The 21,862-nt window shown below is 41.9% G+C and overlaps 2 protein-coding genes across 7 annotated transcripts in view; both read right to left on the reverse strand.

The window, feature by feature from the left end:
• Nucleotides 1-16,615, reverse strand: part of LOC144892894 (uncharacterized) — a 64,532-nt gene extending 47,917 nt beyond the window's left edge. The window contains exons 1-2 of one of the 2 annotated variants that reach the window (XM_078781296.1): nucleotides 15,906-16,615; nucleotides 13,843-15,816 (exon numbers count right to left, since the gene is read on the reverse strand). In XM_078781296.1, coding sequence (XP_078637422.1) covers nucleotides 14,251-15,816; nucleotides 15,906-16,001 — 1,662 coding nt within the window. In that variant the 5' untranslated portion in view covers nucleotides 16,002-16,615 and the 3' untranslated portion in view covers nucleotides 13,843-14,250. Of the gene's footprint in view, nucleotides 1-13,842 lie in introns of those variants that run through there. The other variant, XR_013624015.1, reaches the window with a different exon arrangement.
• The window catches only part of LOC137430999 (rho guanine nucleotide exchange factor 11), a 216,697-nt gene that overhangs the window by 34,518 nt on the left and 160,317 nt on the right, over nucleotides 1-21,862 (reverse strand). The gene's annotated exons all lie outside the window — the stretch shown is intronic.

Raw genomic sequence — 21,862 nt, forward strand, 5'->3', positions numbered from 1 at the left:
ATTTCTCTTCTGACCATTAACTCAGGCACCTTTTGAGCTGGGAAGCTAATATTTGGACATGACAGTGACCAAGTGATGTGGCTATCAAGGATATTGTACACCGCACCTTTCCTATGCCATCTCCAGGCATTGCAAATCGTCATTGCCGGGCACCGAAGGGGGCTCGGCAGTGGCGAAGGGGGCTCGGCAGTGACGAAGGGGGCTCGGCAGTGACGCACGCTGAAAGGGAGGACTCAGTTTTCACTCTGGTTGTTTGTTGTACACTGCACCTTTCCTATGCCATCTCCAGGCATTGCAAATCGTCATTGCTGGGCACCGAAGGGGGCTCGGCAGTGACGCACGCTGAAAGGGAGTACTCAGTTTTCACTCCGGTTGTTTGTTTGTTTGTTTGTTTGTTTGTCCGGGCGATATCTCAACCATCCTTTGAGCTAGGAAGCTGAAATTTCGGCACAATAGTGAGCAAGTCCTTTGTCAAAAACGGTATTTTTTGTTTTTTTATTAATCAATTAATTGAGGAGTTATTTAATTATTAGCGATTAATTAAGTACTTATTTAATTCATTAAATTTCCTTTCTCTTCTGACCATTAACTCAGGCACCTTTTGAGTTAGGAAGCTGATATTTGGACATGCCAATGACCAGGTGATTTGGCTGCAAAGGCTATTTTTGATTTATTAATTGATTAATCAATTAATCGATTAATTATTTAATTATTCGATTAATTACTAAAAAAAATAAAAATAATCAGTTACAGATTCTGATGAAATGGTGGTGGTTTATGTGTTCTGTGACCGAATTGATTAATAATTTAATTTTTTCATGATTATTATTTATTTATTTTCTTTCTCATTTGGCCAATATCTCAGGTGCCTTTTGAGCTGGGAAGATAATATTTGGACATGACAGTGACCAAGTGATGTGGCTATCAAGGATATTTTTGATTTATTGATTAATCATTTTATCGATTAATTATTTATTGATTAATCGATTAATTATTAATTGATTAATCAATTAATTATTTAATTTTTTAATTAATGAGTTATTAAATTACATTTCTTAAAAAATCATCTTCGGATGAAGCACCAGTTGTTTCGTTGTGCCATTAGCCGATTGATTAAGAAAATATTTTGTGATAATCTTTTATTGATTTTAATTATACAATTAATCAATCAATTAGTGTCTGTGGTGATGGTCTTCATCAATGATCTCTCTGACTCTCTTGAAAATCCTCTATCTCTTTGCTGATGACTCCACTCTCTGCCACTCCATTCCTCATCCCTCAGATCGGCAGTCTGCAGCCTCCTCACTCTCTGCAGACCTGGACAAAATCACAGACTGGGCAAACAAGTGGAACATGTCTTTCAATCCTGACAAATCTCACACTCTTACGATGTCTCTCCGAAAAGACCGACTGGACAACCCTCCCATTTACTTTCTGAATAATCCTCTCCAAGAAGTTCTGTCACTCAAGCTTTTGGGTCTCACTATCTGCCATGATCTTTCCTGGGAAAACCACATTTCCAAGCTGGCCTCCAAAGCCAGTCGCCGACTGGGCATCCTCCGTCGTGCGAAGTCCTTCCTTGGCACACCTGAGCTCCTCACCACATACAAGGCTTTCATCCGCAGCTCAATGGAGTACTGCTCTCCCCTCTGGGCTGGTGCTTCTGCCTCACACCTAGCTCGTCTTCACGCTGTTGAAACCAAAGCGTTCAGAATCATTGGAATCTCCCGCGATGACGCTATCTCCGAGGGCCTTTCACTTAATCACCGCAGGCAGGTTGGTGGTCTTTCCGTCTTCTACCGACTCCTCTCCGGACTTGCTCCCCCAGCTCTCTCTGGGCTCTGTCCCCCAAATATTCCTGCTGGTCGAACAAGATCTGCCTGCAACCCTCTTATGGTTAAACTGCCAAAATCAAGATTCTCTGCTCACCTTCACTCCTTCATTCCTCTTTTCTCCTGCCTCTGGAACAAACTCCCTCACTCTCTCCAATCCCACTCCTCCCTCCAGGTCTTTAAAACAGCTGTTCACCACCATCTCTTATCTTCCCCAATCCAAAACCTTGATCTTTTCTACCCCCGCTAATTTCAGCCCAATTCCACTTTTTTGAAATACCAACTTCTGTCCTGGAAGTCCTTGGTGTCCTTGCGTTTTATACCTATCCTGCCTCCCCCCAGGCCCTCTCCCTCCAAAAACATCTCCCGATGTCCCTGCTCTCAAATGTTGTGTTTGTGTGCTTCCTCCCCTTCTCTCTCCCCATCTTGTCGACCACTCCCCTTTTTATATACTTTGTTTGCTTGTTTGTTTGATTTGTTTGTTTGATAAATGTTAGCTCTTTCACGAGCCTCGACTCTGTATACAAAAAAAAACCAAAAAACCAAAAAAAAACAAGTACAGATACATTCAAAGTACACCGCCCCCATGCCAAGTAATTAAATATCCTATAGCGCGGCATTGCCGGGGCGCCTCAGGCACCCGGCAATACCGCAGTGCAGCTCATAGAGGCTGCTTTGGGAGAGAGAGGTGTACGCTAATTCATCGATTAATTGTATAATTAAAATCAATAAAAGATTATCACAAATTATTTTCTTAATCAATTGGCTAATAGCATAACTAAACCACTCGTGCTTCATCCGAAGATGTATCTTTTAGAAATTTAATTAAATAAGTCATTAATAAAAAAATAAATAAATAATTGATTCACCAATAAATAATTAATCGATTAAATGATTAATCAATAAATCAAAAATATCCTTGATAGCCACATCACTTGGTCACTGTCATGTCCAAATATTAGCTTCCCAGCTCAAAAGGTGCCTGAGATATTGGCCAAATGAGAAAGAAAATAAATAAATGATTAATAATGAAAATAAATAAATAATAATCATTAAAAAATGAAATTATCAATCATTCATGCTGTTGAAACCAAAGCATTCAGAATCATTGGAATCTCCCACGATGAAGCTAACTCCAAGGGCCTCTCACTCACTCACCGCAGGCAGGTTGGTGGTCTTTCCGTCTTCTACCGACTCCTCTCTGGCCTTGCCCCCCCAGCTCTCTCTGGGCTCTGTCCCGCAAATATTCCTACAGGTCGCACAAGATCTGCCTGCAACCCTCTTATGGTTAAACTGCCAAAATCAAGACTCTCTGCTCACCTTCACTCCTTCATGCCTCTTTTCTCCCGCCTCTGGAACAAACTCCCTCACTCTCTTCAATCCCACTCCACCCTCCAGGTCTTTAAAACAGCTGTTCACCACCATCTCTTATCTTCCCCCATCCAAAACCTTGATCTTTTCTACCCCCGCTAATTTCAGCCCAATTCCACTTTTTTGAAATACCAACTTCTGTCCTGGAAGTCCTTGGCGTCCTTGTGTTTTATACTTCTCCCTCCCCCCCCCCCCCCTTCCTACACCTCCTCCCCCCAAGCCCTCTCCCTTCCACACATCTCCCTGCTCTCAAATGTTGTGTTTGTGTGCTTCCCCTTCTCTCACCATCTTGTCTTCCGCTCCCTCTTTTGATATATTTTGTTTGTCTGGTTGATTTGTTTGTGAGGTAAATGTTAGCTCGTTCACGAGCCTCGATTCAGTATACACACAAAAAAAAAAAAAAAAAAAAAAAAAAAAAAAAAATCGGTCACAGAACACATAAACCACCACCATTTCATCAGAATCTGTAACTGGGGAAAAAAATATTTTTTAGTAATTAATCGAATAATTAAATAATTAATCGATTCATTAATTGATAAATCAATAAATCAAAAATATCCTTGATAGCCATATCACTTGGTCACTCATGTCCAAATATTAGCTTCTGAGCTCAAAAGGTACCTGAGAAAGAAGATAAATAAATGATTAATAATGAAAATAAATAAATAATAATCATTAAAAAATTAAATTATTAATCAATTCGGTCAGAGAACACATAAACCACCACCATTTCATCAGAATCTGCAACTTCAAAAAAAAAAAAAAAAATTGTCATTAACCAAATAATTAATTGATTAATTAGTAATTGATGAATCAATAAATCAAAAATATCCTTGATAGCCACATCACTTGGTCACTCATGTCCAAATATTAGCTTCTGAGCTCAAAAGGTGCCTGAGATATTGGCCAAATGAGAAAGAAGATAAATAAATGATTAATAATGAAAATAAATAAATAATAATCATAAAAAAATAAAATTATTAATCAATTCGGTCAGAGAACACATAAACCACCACCATTTCATCAGAATCTGTAACTTAAAAAAAAAAAAATCTTGTCATTAATCAAATAATTAATCGATTAATTGATTAATTGATTAATTAATAAATCAAAAATAGCCTTTGCAGCCAAATCACCTGGTCATTGGCATGTCCAAATATCAGCTTCCTAACTCAAAAGGTGCCTGAGTTGATGGTCAGAAGAGAAAGGAAATTTGATTAATTAAATAAGTACTTAATTAATCGCTAATAATTAAATAACTCCTCAATTAATTGATTAATAAAAAAACAAAAAATAGCGTTTTTGACAAAGGACTTGCTCACTACTGTGCCAGAATTTAAGCTTCCTAGCTCAAAGGATGGCTGAGATATCGTCCGGACAACCATGAAAACAAGAAAACAGGAAAGAAAACAAACAAACAGAGTGAAAACTGAGTACTCCCTTTCAGCGTGCGTCACTGCCGAGCCCCCTTCGGTGCCCAGCAATGACGATTTGCAATGCCTGGAGATGGCATAGGAAAGGAGCGGTGTACAACAGTGAAAACTGAGTACTCCCTTTCAGCGTGCGTCACTGCCGAGCCCCCTTCGGTGCCCAGCAATGACGATTTGCAATGCCTGGAGATGGCATAGGAAAGGTGCGGTGTACAACAGTGAAAACTGAGTACTCCCTTTCAGCGTGCGTCACTGCCGAGCCCCCTTCGGTGCCCGGCAATGACGTTTTGCAATGCCTGGAGATGGCGTAGGAAAGGAGCGGTGTCCAACAAACAAGAAAGAAAACAAGTACACATACATTCAAAGTACACTGCCCCCATGCCAAATAATTAAATATCCCACAGTGCGGCTCAAAGAGGCTGCTTTGGGAGGGAGAGGTGTCCACTAATTGATTGATTAATTGTATAATTAAAATCAATAAAAGATTATCACAAAATATTTTCTTAATCAATTGGCTAATAGCATAACTAAACCACTTGTGCTTCATCCGAAGATGTATCTTTTAGAAATGTAATTAAATAAGTCATTAATAAAAAATTAAATAATTAATTGATTAATCAATAAATAATTAATTGATTCACCAATACATAATTAATCGATTAAATGATTAATCAATAAATCAAAAATATCGTTGATAGCCACATCACTTGATCACTGTCATGTCCAAATATTAGCTTCTCAGCTCAAAAGGTGCCTGAGATATTGGCCAAATGAGAAAGAAAATAAATAAATGATTAATAATGAAAATAAATAAATAATAATCCTGAAAAAATTAAATTATTAAACAATTTGGTCAGAGAACACATAAACTACCACCATTTCATCAGGATCTGTAACTGTTTTTTTTTTGTTTTTTTTGTAATTAATCGAATAATTAAATAATTAATCGATTAATTGATTAATCAATAAATCAAAAATATCCTTGAGAGCCACATCACTTGGTCACTCATGTCCAAATATTAGCTTCCGAGCTCAAAAGGTGCCTGAGATATTGGCCAAATGAGAAAGAAAATAAATAAATGATGAATAATGAAAATAAATAAATAATAATCATTAAAAATTAAATTATTAATCAATTCGGTCACATAACACATAAACCACCGCCATTTCATCAGAATCTGTAACTTAAAAAAAAAATTTTTTTTACTCATAAATGGAATAATTACATAATTAATCGATTAATTGATTGATTAATTAATAAATCAAAAATAGCCTTTGCAGCCAAATCACCTGGTCATTGGCATGTCCAAATATCAGCTTCCTAACTCAAAAGGTGCCTGAGTTAATGGTCAGAAGAGAAAGGAAATTTTGATTAATTAAATATGTACTTAATTAATCGCTAATAATTAAATAACTCCTCAATTAATTGATTAATCAAAAAACAAAAAATACAGTTTTTGACAAAGCACTTGCTCACTATTGTGCCGACATTTCAGCTTCCTAGCTCAAAGGATGGCTGAGATATCGCCCGGACAACCAAGAAAACAAGTACAGATACATTCAAAGTACACTGCCCCCATGCCAAATAATTAAATATCCTACAGCGCGGCATTGCCGGGGCGCCCGGCAATACCGCAGTGCACCTCATAGAGGCTGCATTGGGAGGGAGAGGTGTACGCTAATTGTACACCGCACCTTTCCTATGCCATCTCCAGGCATTGCAAATCGTCATTCCTGGGCGGCTCGGGGCTCGGCCGAGGGGGCTCGGCAGTGACGCACGCTGAAAGGGAGTACTCAGTTTTCACTCTGGTTGTTTCTTTCTTGCTTTCTTGTTGTACACCGCTCCTTTCCTATGCCATCTCCAGGCATTGCAAATCGTCATTGCTGGGCACCGAAGGGGGCTCGGCAGTGACGCACGCTGAAAGAGAGTACTCAGTTTTCACTCTGGTTGTTTGTTTTCTTGCTTTCTTTCTTTCTTGTTTGTTTGTTTGTTTGTCCGGGCGATATCTCAGCCATCCTTTGAGCAAGGAAGCTGAAATTTCGGCACAATAGTGAGCAAGTCCTTTGTCAAAAACAGTATTTTTTGTTTTTTGATTAATCAATTAATTGATGAGTTATTTAATTATTAGCGATTAATTAAATACTTATTTAATTAATTAAATTTCATTTCTCTTCTGACCATTAACTCAGGCACCTTTTGAGTTAGGAAGCTGATATTTGGACATGCCAATGACCAGGTGATTTGGCTGCAAAGGCTATTATTGATTTATTAATTAATCAATTAATCAATTAATCGATTAATTATTTAATTATTTGATTAATGACAATTTTTTTTATTTTTTAAAGTTACAGATTCTGATGAAATGGTGGTGGTTTATGTGTTCTCTGACCGAATTGATTAATAATTTAATTTTTTTATGACTATTATTTATTTATTTTCATTATTAATCATTTATTTATCTTCTTTCTCATTTGGCCAATATCTCAGGCACCTTTTGAGCTCAGAAGCTAATATTTGGACATGAGTGACCAAGTGATGTGGCTATCAAGGATATTTTTGATTTATTGATTAATCAATTAATCAATGTATCGATTAATTATTTAATTATTCGATTAATTACTAAAAAATTTTTTTTTTTTTCCCAGTTACAGATTCTGATGAAATGGTGGTGGTTTATGTGTTCTGTGACCGAATTGATTAATAATTAAATTTTTTAATGATTATTATTTATTTATTTTCATTATTAATCATTTATTTATGTTCTTTCTCATTTGGCCAATATCTCAGGCACCTTTTGAGCTCGGATGCTAATATTTGGACATGAGTGACCAAGTGATGTGGCCATCAAGGATATTTTTGATTTATCAATTAATCAATTAATCGATTAATTATTTAATTAATTACTTTAAAAAAAAAAATCAGTTACAGATTCTGATGAAATGGTGGTGGTTTATTTTTGATTTATTGATTAATCATTTAATCGATTAATTATTTATTGATTAATCGATTAATTATTTTTTGATTCATCAATTGCTTATTTAATTTTTTATTAATGACTTATTTAATTAAATTTCTAAAAGACATCTTTGGATGAAGCACTAGTGGTTTAGTTATGCTATTAGCCAATTGATTAAGAAAATATTTTGTGATAATCTTTTATTGATTTTAATTATACAATTAATCAATCAATTAGTGTACACCTCTCCCTCCCAATGCAGCGTCTATGAGCTGCACTGCGGTATTGCCGGGCGCCATCGGCGCCCCGGCAATGCCACGCTATAGGATATTTAATTATTTGGCATGGGGGCGGTGTACTTTGAATGTATCTGTACTTGTTTGTTTTCTTTCTTGGTTGTCCGGGCGATATCTCAGCCATCCTTTGAGCTAGGAAGCTGAAATTTCGGCACAATAGTGAGCAAGTCCTTTGTCAAAAACGGTATTTTTTGTTTTTTGATTAATCAATTAATTGAGGAGTTATTTAATTATTAGCGATTAATTAAGTACTTATTTAATTAATCAAATTTCCTTTCTCTTCTGACCATTAACTCAGGCACCTTTTGAGTTAGGAAGCTGATATTTGAACATGCCAATGACCAGGTGATTTGGCTGCAGAGGCTATTTTTGATTTATTAATTAATCAATTAATCGATTAATTATTTAATTATTCCATTAATGACTAATTTTTTATTTTTTTTTAGGTTACAGATCCTGATGAAATGGTGGTGGTTTATGTGTTCTGTGACCGAATTGATTAATAATTTAATTTTTTAATGATTATTATTTATTTATTTTCATTATTAATCATTTATTTGTTTTCTTTCTCATTTGGCCAATATCTCAGGCACCTTTTGAGCTGGGAAGCTAATATTTGGACATGACAGTTACCAAGTGATGTGGCTATCAAGGATATTTTTGATTTATTGATTAATCATTTAATCGATTAATTTTTCATTGATTAATTGATTAATTATTTATTGATTAATCAATTAATTATTTAATTTTTTATTAATGACTTATTTAATGAAATTTCTAAAAGATACATCTTCGGATGAAGCACTAGTGGTTTAGTTATGCTATTAGCCAATTGACTAAGAAAATATTTTGTGATAATCTTTTATTGATTTTAATTATACAATTAATCAATCAACTAGAACGGGCACTCGGTAGAGCGCATACCTTCGCCGCAGCTACTGTTCTGTACTTGGCATGGGAGTGTAGGGAACAGAACAGTGAACAGTTTGGTGCTGATTTCATGCAAATCGGATAAGAATTGACCGAGTTATGACAAAAAACGCACATTTTGCAAGGTCGTGACCCCCCTGACCTTTGACCCCCAACCGCTAACAAGGGTAATGTCTTCACTGGGTCATGTCGTATATCACAAGATCGGGCATTGAATTCTGAACATTTTGGCATTAGTTGCATGCCAATTGGATAAAAATTGACCGCGCTATGGTAAAAATACGATTTTGACCTTTTCGTGACCTTGACCTTGACCTTTGACCCGATTGCTCCCAAAATCTAATCAAATGTGTCCCGTATAATAACCAATCATCCCACCAAATTTCATGCAATTCGGTTGAATACTTTTTGAGTTATGCGAATAACATACACACACACACACACACAGACATACAAATAAATACACAGCGATCAAAACATAACCTTCCGCTTTTGCGAAGGTAATTAGCGTACACCTCTCCCTCCCAATACAGCCTCTATGAGCTGCACTGCGGTATTGCTGGGCACCGGAGGCACCCCGACAATGCCGCGCTGTTGGATATTTCATTATTTGGCATGGGGGCGGTGTACTTTGAACGTATGTGTACTTGTTGTTCTTGTTGTTGGGGTGCCTTTTTGAATAGCGCATGCGCATACACTTGGACGTGCGTTGGTATAGGCTATCAGCTAGGGGGGTCAACCGGTACCAAATTGAGGGAGTAAGGCTAATAATGATTTTTGACAAGGTTTTTACCTCTAGAATAAGAAAATATGTGATAGCAAATTCAACGATGTAGCTAAATGTGTGTTATCACCCATTTTCAAAATGGCCGCCACTTTACATACAAAATTTAACGTTGTTGTTTTGTTTGCTTTTTTTTCTGTAGGAACGGTGGTCGGAGCAACGAGCAACGGAGTAGATAGAAAGTAGATGCTATACGATTATTATTTTGTGCATAAAGTTGTTGCTATGATGGCAGCCATTTTGTGAAATTGGGCGCCATATTGGATTCTATCTTCTTGGATTAAAGTTCAGATGATGTATTTCATACTTTAAGAGAGTTGTAAAGTCTTAAACATCTCAAAACGCAATGCTATTTGTTACAAATTCCTACAAGAATATGAAACATGGTGTTTTTAATTGAAAAACATGCATTTTGGTGGCCATTTTGAAAATGAGGTGATAACACCCATTTAGCTACATGGTTGAATTTGCTATCACATATTTTCATATTCTAGGGGTAAAGACCTATCCAAAAATCAATATTAGGCTTACTCCCTCATTTTGGTACCAATGGACCCTATTTTGGGGGTCTGGCTGATGGCCTAGTATGAGGTAAGAACATCGCGGACTAAAATCGCGATTTGTTTGAAGAAACCAGAATAAATTTAGCAACAAAGACAACATGAATGTTTTCATATCAATCTCGTTTCACAGAACTTGACACAAATTAGGTGTGATTATTGAATAGCGCATGCACATGCACTCGGACATGCATTGGTATGAGGAAAGAACATCGCGGATGAAAATCGCGATTTGTTTGAAGAAACCAGAATAAATTTAGCAACAAAGACAACATGAATGTTTTCATATCAATCTCGTTTCACAGAACTTGACACAAATTAGGTGTAATTATTGAATAGCGCATGCGCATACACTCGGATGTGCGTTGGTATTAGGCAAGAACATCGCGGACTAAAATCGCGATTTGTTTGAAGAAACCAGAATAAATTTAGCAGCAAAGACAACATGAATGTTTTCAAATCAATCTCGTTTCACAGAACTTGACACAAATTAGGTGTAATTATTGAATAGCGCATGCGCATACACTCGGACGTGCGTTGGTATGAGGTAAGAACATCGCGGACTAAAATCGCGTTTGAAGAAGCCAGAATAAATTTAGCAACAAAGACAACTGAATGTTTTCATATCAATCTCGTTTCACAGAACTTGACACAAATTAGGTGTAATTATTGAATAGCGCATGCGCATACACTCGGACGTGCGTTGGTATGAGGTAAGAACATCGTGGACTAAAATCGCAATTTGTTTGAAGAAACCAGAATAAATTTAGCTGAAAGACAAAAAGACGGTAGTGCATGAGTATAATTTAATGACTGGTCGAATTTGGTCACGCATATTGCAACGGATGTCCTCATGATTCTACACGTCGCACCAGTGACCACACTGTGGTCATTTTTCTCTTGTTCTTTATCGTCCAGGCCCGTGATGATTCCGGTTGTTTCTGCCAAGAGTATTGGGACTCGCTTTTGTAGCTGCTCCTATTCTACCCGACTAAATTTGGGCTTGTAGCATAAGCTTGTTTTTTCTGAACATCGGCACACAGTGATGAACAGTGATGTAACAACATCGGCCCAGTACATGCGTTTAACATTCCGCAGAACGCAAAGACCTTGGATCGAGAGAACAATCATCTGTTTTCATTGGGAGCCACTCAAAGTCTGCGTAAATGATTACGGGGCGCTTAACCTTCACCCAATAATAATTACATTTGTGTTTATCTTTCTTAGTCAACATTTATACAATTGTTTCCTCATTTCTGTCTGAAAATTACTGCTTTTTGATGAGCACCTGCATGTTAAAAGACGTGATAGCATTTTTACAAATACATCTTTGATGATTGGTTATCAATCGGTTTACTATCGAGTCGGGAGAGATTTTAGAACTAACATTAATGACTTTTAAAAGCGATCTTCTCCTTCAGCAATGCATTTAAGCAAATCGACGTGTCCCTTTTTGAGAATTACCAGTACATAGTGGAAACACTCCATTATTACAGAGTGCAGAAACATTAAAGAGTAGGAACCAGATGAAGAGAGTTCCCTCGAAAATCCGCAATTCCCTTGAACAGGACTTTATAACCTAAAAAAAGGAAAAAATGTATGCTCGTTGAAAAACCATTCCAAGTTCTATACAAGGGGCAAAGGAGGAGAAAGTACAGTGGCCTGCAAAGGTATTCACCCCCCTCCAAAGTTTTCACATTTTGATGCCACCTGAGCTTATTTCATGAAGCTTTAAAATCAAACTTAATATACAGTCTTTACAAATTACTTCAAAGTTATAAAGCAAAAAAATGCAGATAAAATGTGAATAAGTTAAATTAGAAGAAAATCAGATGATTCTCGGTTGTATAATTATTCAAACCCTTCGCCGAATTAACACTAAATCACTTCAGGAGCAAATTATTTGTTTGAAAGGTTACAAAGGAAGTGCAATAGGTTTCACCTGTATGTAATCAGTGATTTAACTTAATAATTAAGCTCCCTCTCTTATCTAAGGAGTTTTAAGGTGCAACTCACTTGGTCATCCAACAAGGCAAACATGAAGACAAAGGAGCTTTCCAAAGATGTCAGACATAAAGTGGTGGAGAAGCATCGTTCAGGAGAGGGTTATACGGAGATTTCAAAGTCACTCATTATCATTTTGAGTGCAATGAAATTCATCATTAAGAAGAGGAAGACGTATCATACCACCCAGACTCTTCACAGATCAGGTCGTCCATCCAAACTCAGCAGCTGGAAAAGCAGGAAACTGGTTTGGGATGTCGCTCTAAAACCCACAATGACTTTGAAAGATCTGCAAGGCCCTATGTCCAAGATGGGGGTCAGTGTTCATCAATCAACAATATCCGTTCCCTTCACAAAGCTGGCCTCCATGGACAGGAATCGAAGGTAAGCTGGCCTCCATGGACTTCCATATCGAAGTGAAGCATTGTGGTGTGAAATTAAATAACAGATCTCATTATGTCGATGAAGGTTGAAGAACCAGTATACATTCCATCCTCCACTCTTCGTACTTCTTCAAATCGAACAAAATTTGCATAAACCATTTTGTACCTATCATTCCATTCTGCTTGAGCTCTTTCATGAGCCTCGACCATGTATAGAAGAAAAATATATATATATATATATATATATATATATATATATATATATATATATTGTAGTGAAATCGTATCCGTACTGAACCCGGGTGGGGATGCTCGCTGCTCGCTGTCATTGTTGTCCCCACTAGGGGCGTGACTATAAGACCCATTGCTGTGTCAGTGCTCCGAGACTTCTCCCTTGTGACATGTTACATCGGTAGCCTCGTTAATGGTACGCCTTTATAGAATATCTAGCTTGCTTGCATTGACTGATATGAATGGCTTTATGAGATGTCGCATCGTATGCTTATTGTGTATTTCTACTTACAGGAATGATGTGATGATCTAAATGCAATTAAACCAAACCGTTGGACTAAAAGTTGTGCGGACCTGAATGGTTTTCCACAACACTTAATTGCATTTATGATCTGCTGACATGGCTGGCAACAAGACGTTGACGGTGTCCATTTTCAGCGCCGACCCACAAGCCACGGACGGAGGCTTGCAACTCAAGCACTGGCTCAAGCAACTGGAGCATCTCTTTAATGAGCCTGATACCGCTCCGACGCCTGCCGCGAAGCTGGCAATATTACACTCAAAAATCGACTACCGGGTCTACCACTCGGTCGCTCAATGCACGACGTATGATCTTACCGTCGCGGAGCTCAAGCGGCTTTATATAAAAGAAAAAAGCCCTGTGTATGCGCGTTATTTGCTGCAGACGCGACGGCAGCAACCCAACGAGCCTATGGATCATTACGCCCAGGAGCTCCGGCAGCTCATGCTGGACAGCGCCCAGCCACGGACTCCCGAGCAGGCTAAAGATGATCGACTTTTAGATGCCTTCATAGCAGGGGTCTCCTCTCAGGAACTACGTCTCAAACTCTTGGAGAAGACCGACCTGACCTTCGCTACGGCGGTTGAGCAAGCGACGGTGTATACTGAAGCGCGGATGCAATCGAACGCCTATGATCGCACGCGCCTTTTGGCGGGCACCTCACTACACGCCCGGCCGGAGAGGACCACTGACGAGGACGTGGATCCGCCTGCTGAACTCCGGGATGCTCCGGAGGATGACCCTACCGCTAGGGTGCATCAAACGCCCCATGATTTTCAAAAAGTTGTTGTATTTTAATGTCTATTCCCTCAAATGTTACACTTGTTGGTAGAAGTATGTATGCAAAAAATAGATGAAATCAGAGGTGGTCCTGGGTGGCCACCGGCCACTTTTATATATTTAGGGCCATTTAGGGCCACAGCTAAACTACTTTACAAGATAATGTAAAATTAACTACAAGATAATGTAAAATTAACCATTATACCTATATACAAAAGTAAAGTCCTACTTTTACTAAATGCCTAATATCAAACAGTTAAAACAACCTTACATGTCAATGTAAAATTAACCAAAATCGTTCTTCATATTACAAAGTTGTAGTACAGTGTTGTAGTATTGTACTTTCATTGATTAAAAGTTTGAAAATGTATTAAGCACAACGCCAATGTCACTACTCCAACTTTGCTCGTTTCCGCAAATTTGGCCTCGCTTTGCGGTCACATTCAACCACTTGAAGAAGATTTTGGAAGTGGTCTTCTCTTCTTGCAGTTGAGACAAAATCAGTTGCGAGCTTTACTGCTCTCTCCGCAGGGTCATTCACAACATTAAGCCCATCCACAATGGACTTGGCTGCCTTGAAGTGCTCATTGTTCTGCCAAGTGTCAACATCCTCTGTTAGGAAGGTCATATCTAGGTGAAGAAGGTTTACTGTAAACCACGAGTCCTCGTTCACAAGATCAGCCAGGGTTGTCGCTTCTGTAATTTTTGGAAATGACGGTTTGCCATATCCAGAACCGTAGCGGTGTTTTGGAGTGCTTGGCATTTCATCTGGTTGTATGGCCAGTAACACATCTGCAAGGGCACGACGATCCTTTTGAGGAATTGCATTGCTGAACAGTGCCAAAACAACCAGTTCTGGGGTTAAATACCACAAATGTCTATCAAAGGCTTTCACAGCGCTGACTGAAATGGTTGAGTTGACAGCTTTATAGTTGAGCAGAGTCTTGTAAAAGCACAAATCAAACCATGGGGCATTTGAAGCAGACTGACATATGAGCCACCAATCACAATAAATATAAACAACAAAAACAACAAACTCCTTCAGTTTTTTCTGTTGATGTTGTGTTGTTACAGTTCCTCGAGGTAGTAGAGAAATTTGCTCTTCAAGTAGGCATATTTTGATGGAATAAAGAATCTTTGACATCCACCTTGCTTTATGCATGGCCCCTGGTCTGTGGAGTGTTCCTTGTTTTGTGACATCATCATCGAGGACTACCTGGCAGAGTTGTGCCATTTCCTTGTAGTCTTCCCTACAGTATGAAGCGCTTGTGCGGATTGTGCTTAAAACCTTGTTTTTGCAGGATAAAAGCAGCTGTTGTGCATAGTCATTGTACATGGAAATGTCAATTTTGGTTAAACTTTCATTCTTTGCATGCGATATGCGTTCCCAATTCTTCTGGAATTTTTGGAACAAAGATACTTCTGGAGACTTTGATGCCTCAATTTTGAGAACGTCAAACACATGATCCAGGATTACCTCTCCAACATGATGGCGACATGCACACCACAGAAGAGCACGGTCCAGTTTTGATTGAATGGTAACACAGGCAGCTGTAACGTGTCCAGTGTTTGATGCTGTTGTGTCAAAACATAAGTTGACAACTGATTGTTTGCACTTCCATGAATGTAGATACGTGTAAGTGTGCTCGGCAATGATGTCACCTGATGACCTATCACTTCCAGGAGGATATCTAGCCACCCCCAGTAGCTTTACATCAGTGGCATTCCCAACCAACACTGGCAATCTTTCTTCCTTGACATTCTTGTTTGTGAGCGTTGGTATCTGCTTGCCATCCCAGTGAAGTGTTGCAGCTGTTGGGGCGATCCAATTTTCTTGAATATCTTTGGCGATAGCACTTGTTATTGATCGTCGAGCCTTATCAGCAGTTGAGTACGACTTGGCCACACGACGTGGATCACCTCCTGCCTCTTGAATTACAGCTTTGGTGAGCGCAACCTGTTGAACAGGAGTTATGTTTAGTCGAGTAGCAACAGACACAACTGAATGTCTTTTCAGAATATCATGAGGAATAAAGGCAGATGTACCTGCATATGTTGATCTGTGGTGACTACGCTTCCTTTGAAACTCTGGAATCGCCTCTTCTTCAGTTTCTTCCAAGCTATCTGCAGAGTCACTATCATCAGAGCATACAGAACTAATTGTCATCTCTTGTACACTGGATGATTCATGACGTTCTCGTCTTGAAGCTTCCGCTAAGAGGCGTTTTTCTTTTCTATGATCTTTATCAACTTTCTTCTTGTCAACACCACCAAATGAGGCTACTCTGTCAGATTTCATTGACTCTAAAAATACTCTATCTTCCTCATTCTTAATGTTTGTCATTGCATCTTTTGTCCATACACCAAAGGTCTTATCAAGACGTTCATTCATGGTTTGCAACTTAGCCAAAGTGCTTGGAGATTCTCGGCGAGAAACAGGTATTTGACGCAATTTGTTATTGTCATTAAGAAGGTCAAGTATTAGTTTGCAGCATTGATGGTCTGAAAGCATAGGAATATTTGCTTTAGTGTAGAATTTTTTCAGCTGGATAAGGACGATGCTGGCAGATTTCCATTTCAGTGGCTGAGTTTGTTTGCCTTCACATATTTCTTTCTGGATGTACCACATCACGCATCGAAGAACCTGCCGGCAAGTTGGGAGGCGGACTCCTGTCAATGTACCATCTGCTTCTGTAAAAGCATTGCCAAGACCAAAAATGGCACTTGCTAATCTGGTCTTCTTATCTGCCATCTGAAAGAAAATAAAGGATATTATTAGACTACTAGTATGGGACCCACGATTAGACCTCCGATTTCATTCATGTAAAAATACAAACTAATTATCAAACCATCGTTTTTTGCATAAAATTGTTATATTTGTATTCCTCTCATCAAGACCTTCAATTTGATACCAAACATGACTAGGTTTGGGTGTAAAATAACAAAATCAAACATTTTTACATAGTGCGGCCCCGAAAATGGCCCTAAATATATAAAAGTGGCCGGTGGCCACCCAGGACCACCTCTGATTTCATTTATTTTTTGCATACATACTTCTACCAACAAGTGTAACATTTGAGAGAATAGACATTAAAATCCAAGAACCTAAGGGCGTTTGATGCACCCTACCCTACCCTGACAGCTGCCGTTACGACCAGCAGACCCAAGGCCTTGCGCGGGGCCGCATGTTTTTTTTGTGGAGGGCCTCGTCATGCCCGAGTCGTGTGTCCGGCACGTGACGCTATTTGCCATTTGTGCTCGCTAAAGGGACATTACGCGAAAGTGTGCAAGAAATCGGCACGCGGCTCGCGGCCCTTCGACGCGCGCAGCCGCGGTCGCGCAGGCGCGGCAACCTTGAACGGGCTTGTAGCAGAACCCACGAGCCCAGCGCCTTACCCGTCTTCGAAGGGGAGGGCCTCTCGCTGCGGCCCGCTGGGCGCTCAGACAACCTTGACTGGCGCCACCGGAAAGCCACCACCGTCTCATTCTCCATCGGGGACAAAGGCCGCGTCCTTGGCCAAACCTCGAGCCACGCAAGGGAAGAAACAGCTTTCGAATACTACGGAAGCCCTTTGTCAAAGCGACCAAACGAAAAAGGCGATTTCGGCTACAACGGAAGCCTTTATCTGCCAGGAGTGTCAAAAGGCGATGTCAAATACTACTGAGGCCTTTTCTCATCGGATTTGAATCGCGAAACACCGGAATGCTGGGGAAAGCCCTCTGATGACGATAATGGATTCCCCATGGTCAACGCAGACTCCGGCCACGATCGCAAAACTGCTGCTGGTGTAGGATCCACCCGCGAGGCTGGTCCGACCCATTCGGGGGGCTCAGTCCCGCTCCCAGCTGCCTCGTCTGGCCTGGCTCAAGCCCTTATTCCCCTTATGGTTGAGGGCCATTGTGTTCAGGCCTTGGTGGACACCGGATCTACGGATAGTTTTATCGACCAGCGACTTGTGCTCAGGCATGGATGGCGGATCGGGCGGTCTACACGACGGATCTTCATGGCATCCCAGGGACTCCGGCTTAGCACAAAAGGGGAATGCCGATTGAAACTAGTGCTAAAGGGACGGGTTTTCCCTGATGTACACCTTATGGTTTTACCCGCATTATGTGCTGATATTCTGCTAGGACACGATTTTCTTAAGCTGCATGGACGTCTGGTAATGGAGTTCGGTGGGCCTGACACTCTTGTTGTGGGGGCGGACGACGCGCTAACGGTGTGCGCCCTAGCGCAAATGGACGTCCGTCCGCTTTCGCTGTTCCCCAATCTAACCTCCGACTGTACCCCTGTCGCGGTAAAATCGAGACGCTACTCCCGCGCGGACATGCAATTCATTGCGGACGAAACGACTCAGCTCTTGAAAGACGGCATCATAGAACCTAGTAGGTCACCGTGGCGTGCCCAGGTCTTAGTGGTGCGCAGTGAGGCCCATCGCAAACGCATGGTAATCGACTATTCCCAAACGATTAACCGCTTTACACAGCTGGATGCCTACCCCCTTCCGGGGATGGACGCGCTAGTGCAACAGGTGTCCCAGTATTCGGTCTATAGTACTCTCGATCTCCGTAGTGCGTACCACCAGATCCCTATCTCTAGGGCGGATCGTATCTATACCGCTTTCGAGTCGGGGCAGCGGTTGTACCAATTTACACGATTGCCCTTTGGGGTGACGAACGGGGTCGCTTGTTTTCAGAGGGCCATGGATGACCTCGTTGCGCGGGAGCACTTAACCGATGTTTTCGTCTACCTCGATAACCTTACGGTTTGTGGATATGACCAAGGGCACCATGACGCTAATCTGAAGCGCTTCCTTGAGGTCGCGCAACGGTATCACTTAACTATGAACGAGGATAAGTGCCGATACTCCCTACGCACAATAGATCTTCTGGGGTACACCGTGACCCATGGCTCTGTCTCTCCGGATAAGGAACGTCTGCGACCTTTGCTCGACATGGCCCCTCCCTGCGATCGGGCTTCCCTGAAACGCGCCCTTGGGCTGTTCGCCCATTACTCCAAATGGGTGCAAAATTTCTCCGCGAAACTTCGCCCCCTTGTGGCCTGCGACACCTTTCCCCTGAGTTCGGCCGCATTGACGGCCTTTGAAGGACTTAAGACCGACATCGCCCGAGCCGCCGTAGCAACCATTGACGAGAGCGGCTCGTTCGTCCTCGAAAGTGACGCCTCGGATCAGGCCATCGCGGCGACCCTCTCCCAAGGGGGACGTCCCGTGGCTTTCTTTTCACGGACTCTTACCTCCGCTGAGCGGCGGCACTCGTCCGTTGAAAAGGAAGCGTATGCGATCGTCGAGTCTATTCGGCGATGGCGCCCGTACCTACTCGGGCGGAGCTTCCAAATCATCACGGACCAGCAAAGCGTTGCGTTCATGTACGACACCTTACACGCCCAGCGCATTAAGAACGAGAAAATCACTCGCTGGCGTATCGAACTCGCCGACTTCTGTTACACCATCAAATATCGCCCAGGGAAGGATAACCAGGCCGCCGATGCCTTATCGCGCCCCACTACATGTGCTGGTATCACCTCGTTGGAGGGCCTACGGGTGCTGCATGCTACTGCGGGCCATCCCGGCGTAACGCGTTTCGCTCATTTCGTGCGGAGTGGGAATCTCCCTTACTCGATTGACGATATCCGCCGTATCTGTCGCGACTGCGCTATCTGCGCGGAAATCAAACCGCGTTTCTATAACCCCCCTATGGGGACTCTGGTGAAGGCTACACGCCCGTGGGAACGCTTGGCGATGGATTTCAAGGGCCCTTTGCCGGTGTCGAGCGGCTCTCGCTATCTGCTCACTATCGTTGATGAGTACTCACGATTCCCCTTTGCTTATATGTGCGCGGACATGACTGCTGCCACGGTGATGCGTTGCTTACAGAACTTGTTCTCAATGTTCGGTTACCCGGCCTATGTCCATACCGACCGGGGTGCAGTCTTCTTGTCTCAGGAGGTGCGCGGCTATCTGCTCCAAAACAACGTTGCGTCTAGTTACACCACGCCGTATAGACCCCAGGCTAATGGGCAGATCGAACGCTTCAACGGGATTATCTGGAGGGCCGTCATGCTCCATCTCCGGACCCACGGCCGGGGCCTCGATAAATGGGCTTGGTCGTTACCTGCGGCGTTGAACTCAATCCGGGCACTCCTGAGTACGGCAACTAACCAAACTCCCCACGAGCGTCTTTTCCACCACCCCAGGAGCTCGGGGTGTATACGGTCTTTGCCCAGTTGGCTCGCTGGGCCCGGGCCGGCCTACCTTAAACGGGCAGTTCGCGCGAGCAAGTACGACCCCCTTGTGGACAAAGTGCAGATTCTCCAGGCTAATCCTGAGCATGCTCGTGTGATGACGTCTGATGGTCGTGAGACTACTGTCTCCGTTCGTCATCTTGCCCCTTGCGGGGTCGACGACCTTAGTAGGGAATCGGACGGACCAGTCGAACCCGTCTATGAGACTATGACCTCTCCCGACGCTCCCATCGCCGACAGTCCACCGACCCTCCCCCCGTCGAGACTGCCCGGGTCCGACGACTTGGCGTTACCCCCTTCATCACCCGACCCTGTTGACGCCTCTGACACCGGGGATACAGGGTTACGAGACGCCGTACCCGGGGAATTTCGAACGCGTGCTGGCAGAGAAATTCGCCGCCCGGCCCGCTACGGTTGGGCCGACTAATACTCCGCGCCCATGCTGACGCTCACTCGCTTTTAGCCACGCGGCCGTATAATTCTGACGGGGGGGTGAATGTAGTGAAATCGTATCCGTACTGAACCCGGGTGGGGATGCTCGCTGCTCGCTGTCATTGTTGTCCCCACTAGGGGCGTGACTATAAGACCCATTGCTGTGTCAGTGCTCCGAGACTTCTCCCTTGTGACATGTTACATCGGTAGCCTCGTTAATGGTACGCCTTTATAGAATATCTAGCTTGCTTGCATTGACTGATATGAATGGCTTTATGAGATGTCGCATCGTATGCTTATTGTGTATTTCTACTTACAGGAATGATGTGATGATCTAAATGCAATTAAACCAAACCGTTGGACTAAAAGTTGTGCGGACCTGAATGGTTTTCCACAACATATATATCTATCTATCTATAATTCCAGTAATCTCTGTCTGTACGTTTGTACGTTTGTCTGTCTGTGACCGCTGTTTCTCGACAACCACGGGTCCGATATACTTTTCACTTGCCAGGTATATTGCTGGGGACCCGAGGATGTGCCTTTTCAAGGTTTCATATTAATCGGACAATTACTTACCGAGCTATGTCCAAAAAACGATTCAACCAATCAGAGAGCAGCGAACGATCGCGTGTGCCGAACGTGGCGGGCACACTCTGCCTCGGATGGCACATTTGAGAGCGTATTCATTTATTTCACGTTTGCAAACTATGTTGGCGTTAAACTATGTTTTACAACTAATAAAAACGAATTTGCGATTCATTCGCTTTCCTGCGCGTTTGTGCACGCGATGGCGATTTCTTTACCAAACTCCGGAAGCCGTTCGCTTTGGACCAAACCATTGCATGTAAATAGAGGGGGGGGATTGTCACCACTCGCAAGCCGTTCGCTTTGGACCAAACCATTTCATGTAAATAGAGGGGGGGGATATAATTTTAGATATAGATATAGTACGGGCATGCCCTAGTATATATAAAGTAGAGTTGGCCTCTGTGTCTGTATCCTGATCTATCTATGATCTCTAAGATCTCGAGAACCCGTGGACGGATTTGCGAGCGGAAAGTACTGTTCGACTCGGGATGGTCCCAGGAATGTCACGGAGACATAAACATTTAAAAAATTTCGGGTTTTAAAATTAGCGTATTATTAGCACTAGCAGAAGAGAGAGGGATTCGAAGGGAGGGAGCGCAGCGCTTCTAGCGCTTCTGACTACAGCACACCTTAAAATTAAAAAAACTTCGGGTTTTAAAATTAGTGTGTTACGCGTAATTAGCGCTAGCAGAAGAGGGAGGGAATCTAAGGGAGG

The sequence above is a fragment of the Myxine glutinosa genome, chromosome 7 (genome assembly GCF_964187855.1).
Source record: "Myxine glutinosa chromosome 7, kmMyxGlut1.1, whole genome shotgun sequence".
NCBI classification, from domain to species: Eukaryota; Metazoa; Chordata; class Myxini; order Myxiniformes; family Myxinidae; genus Myxine; species Myxine glutinosa.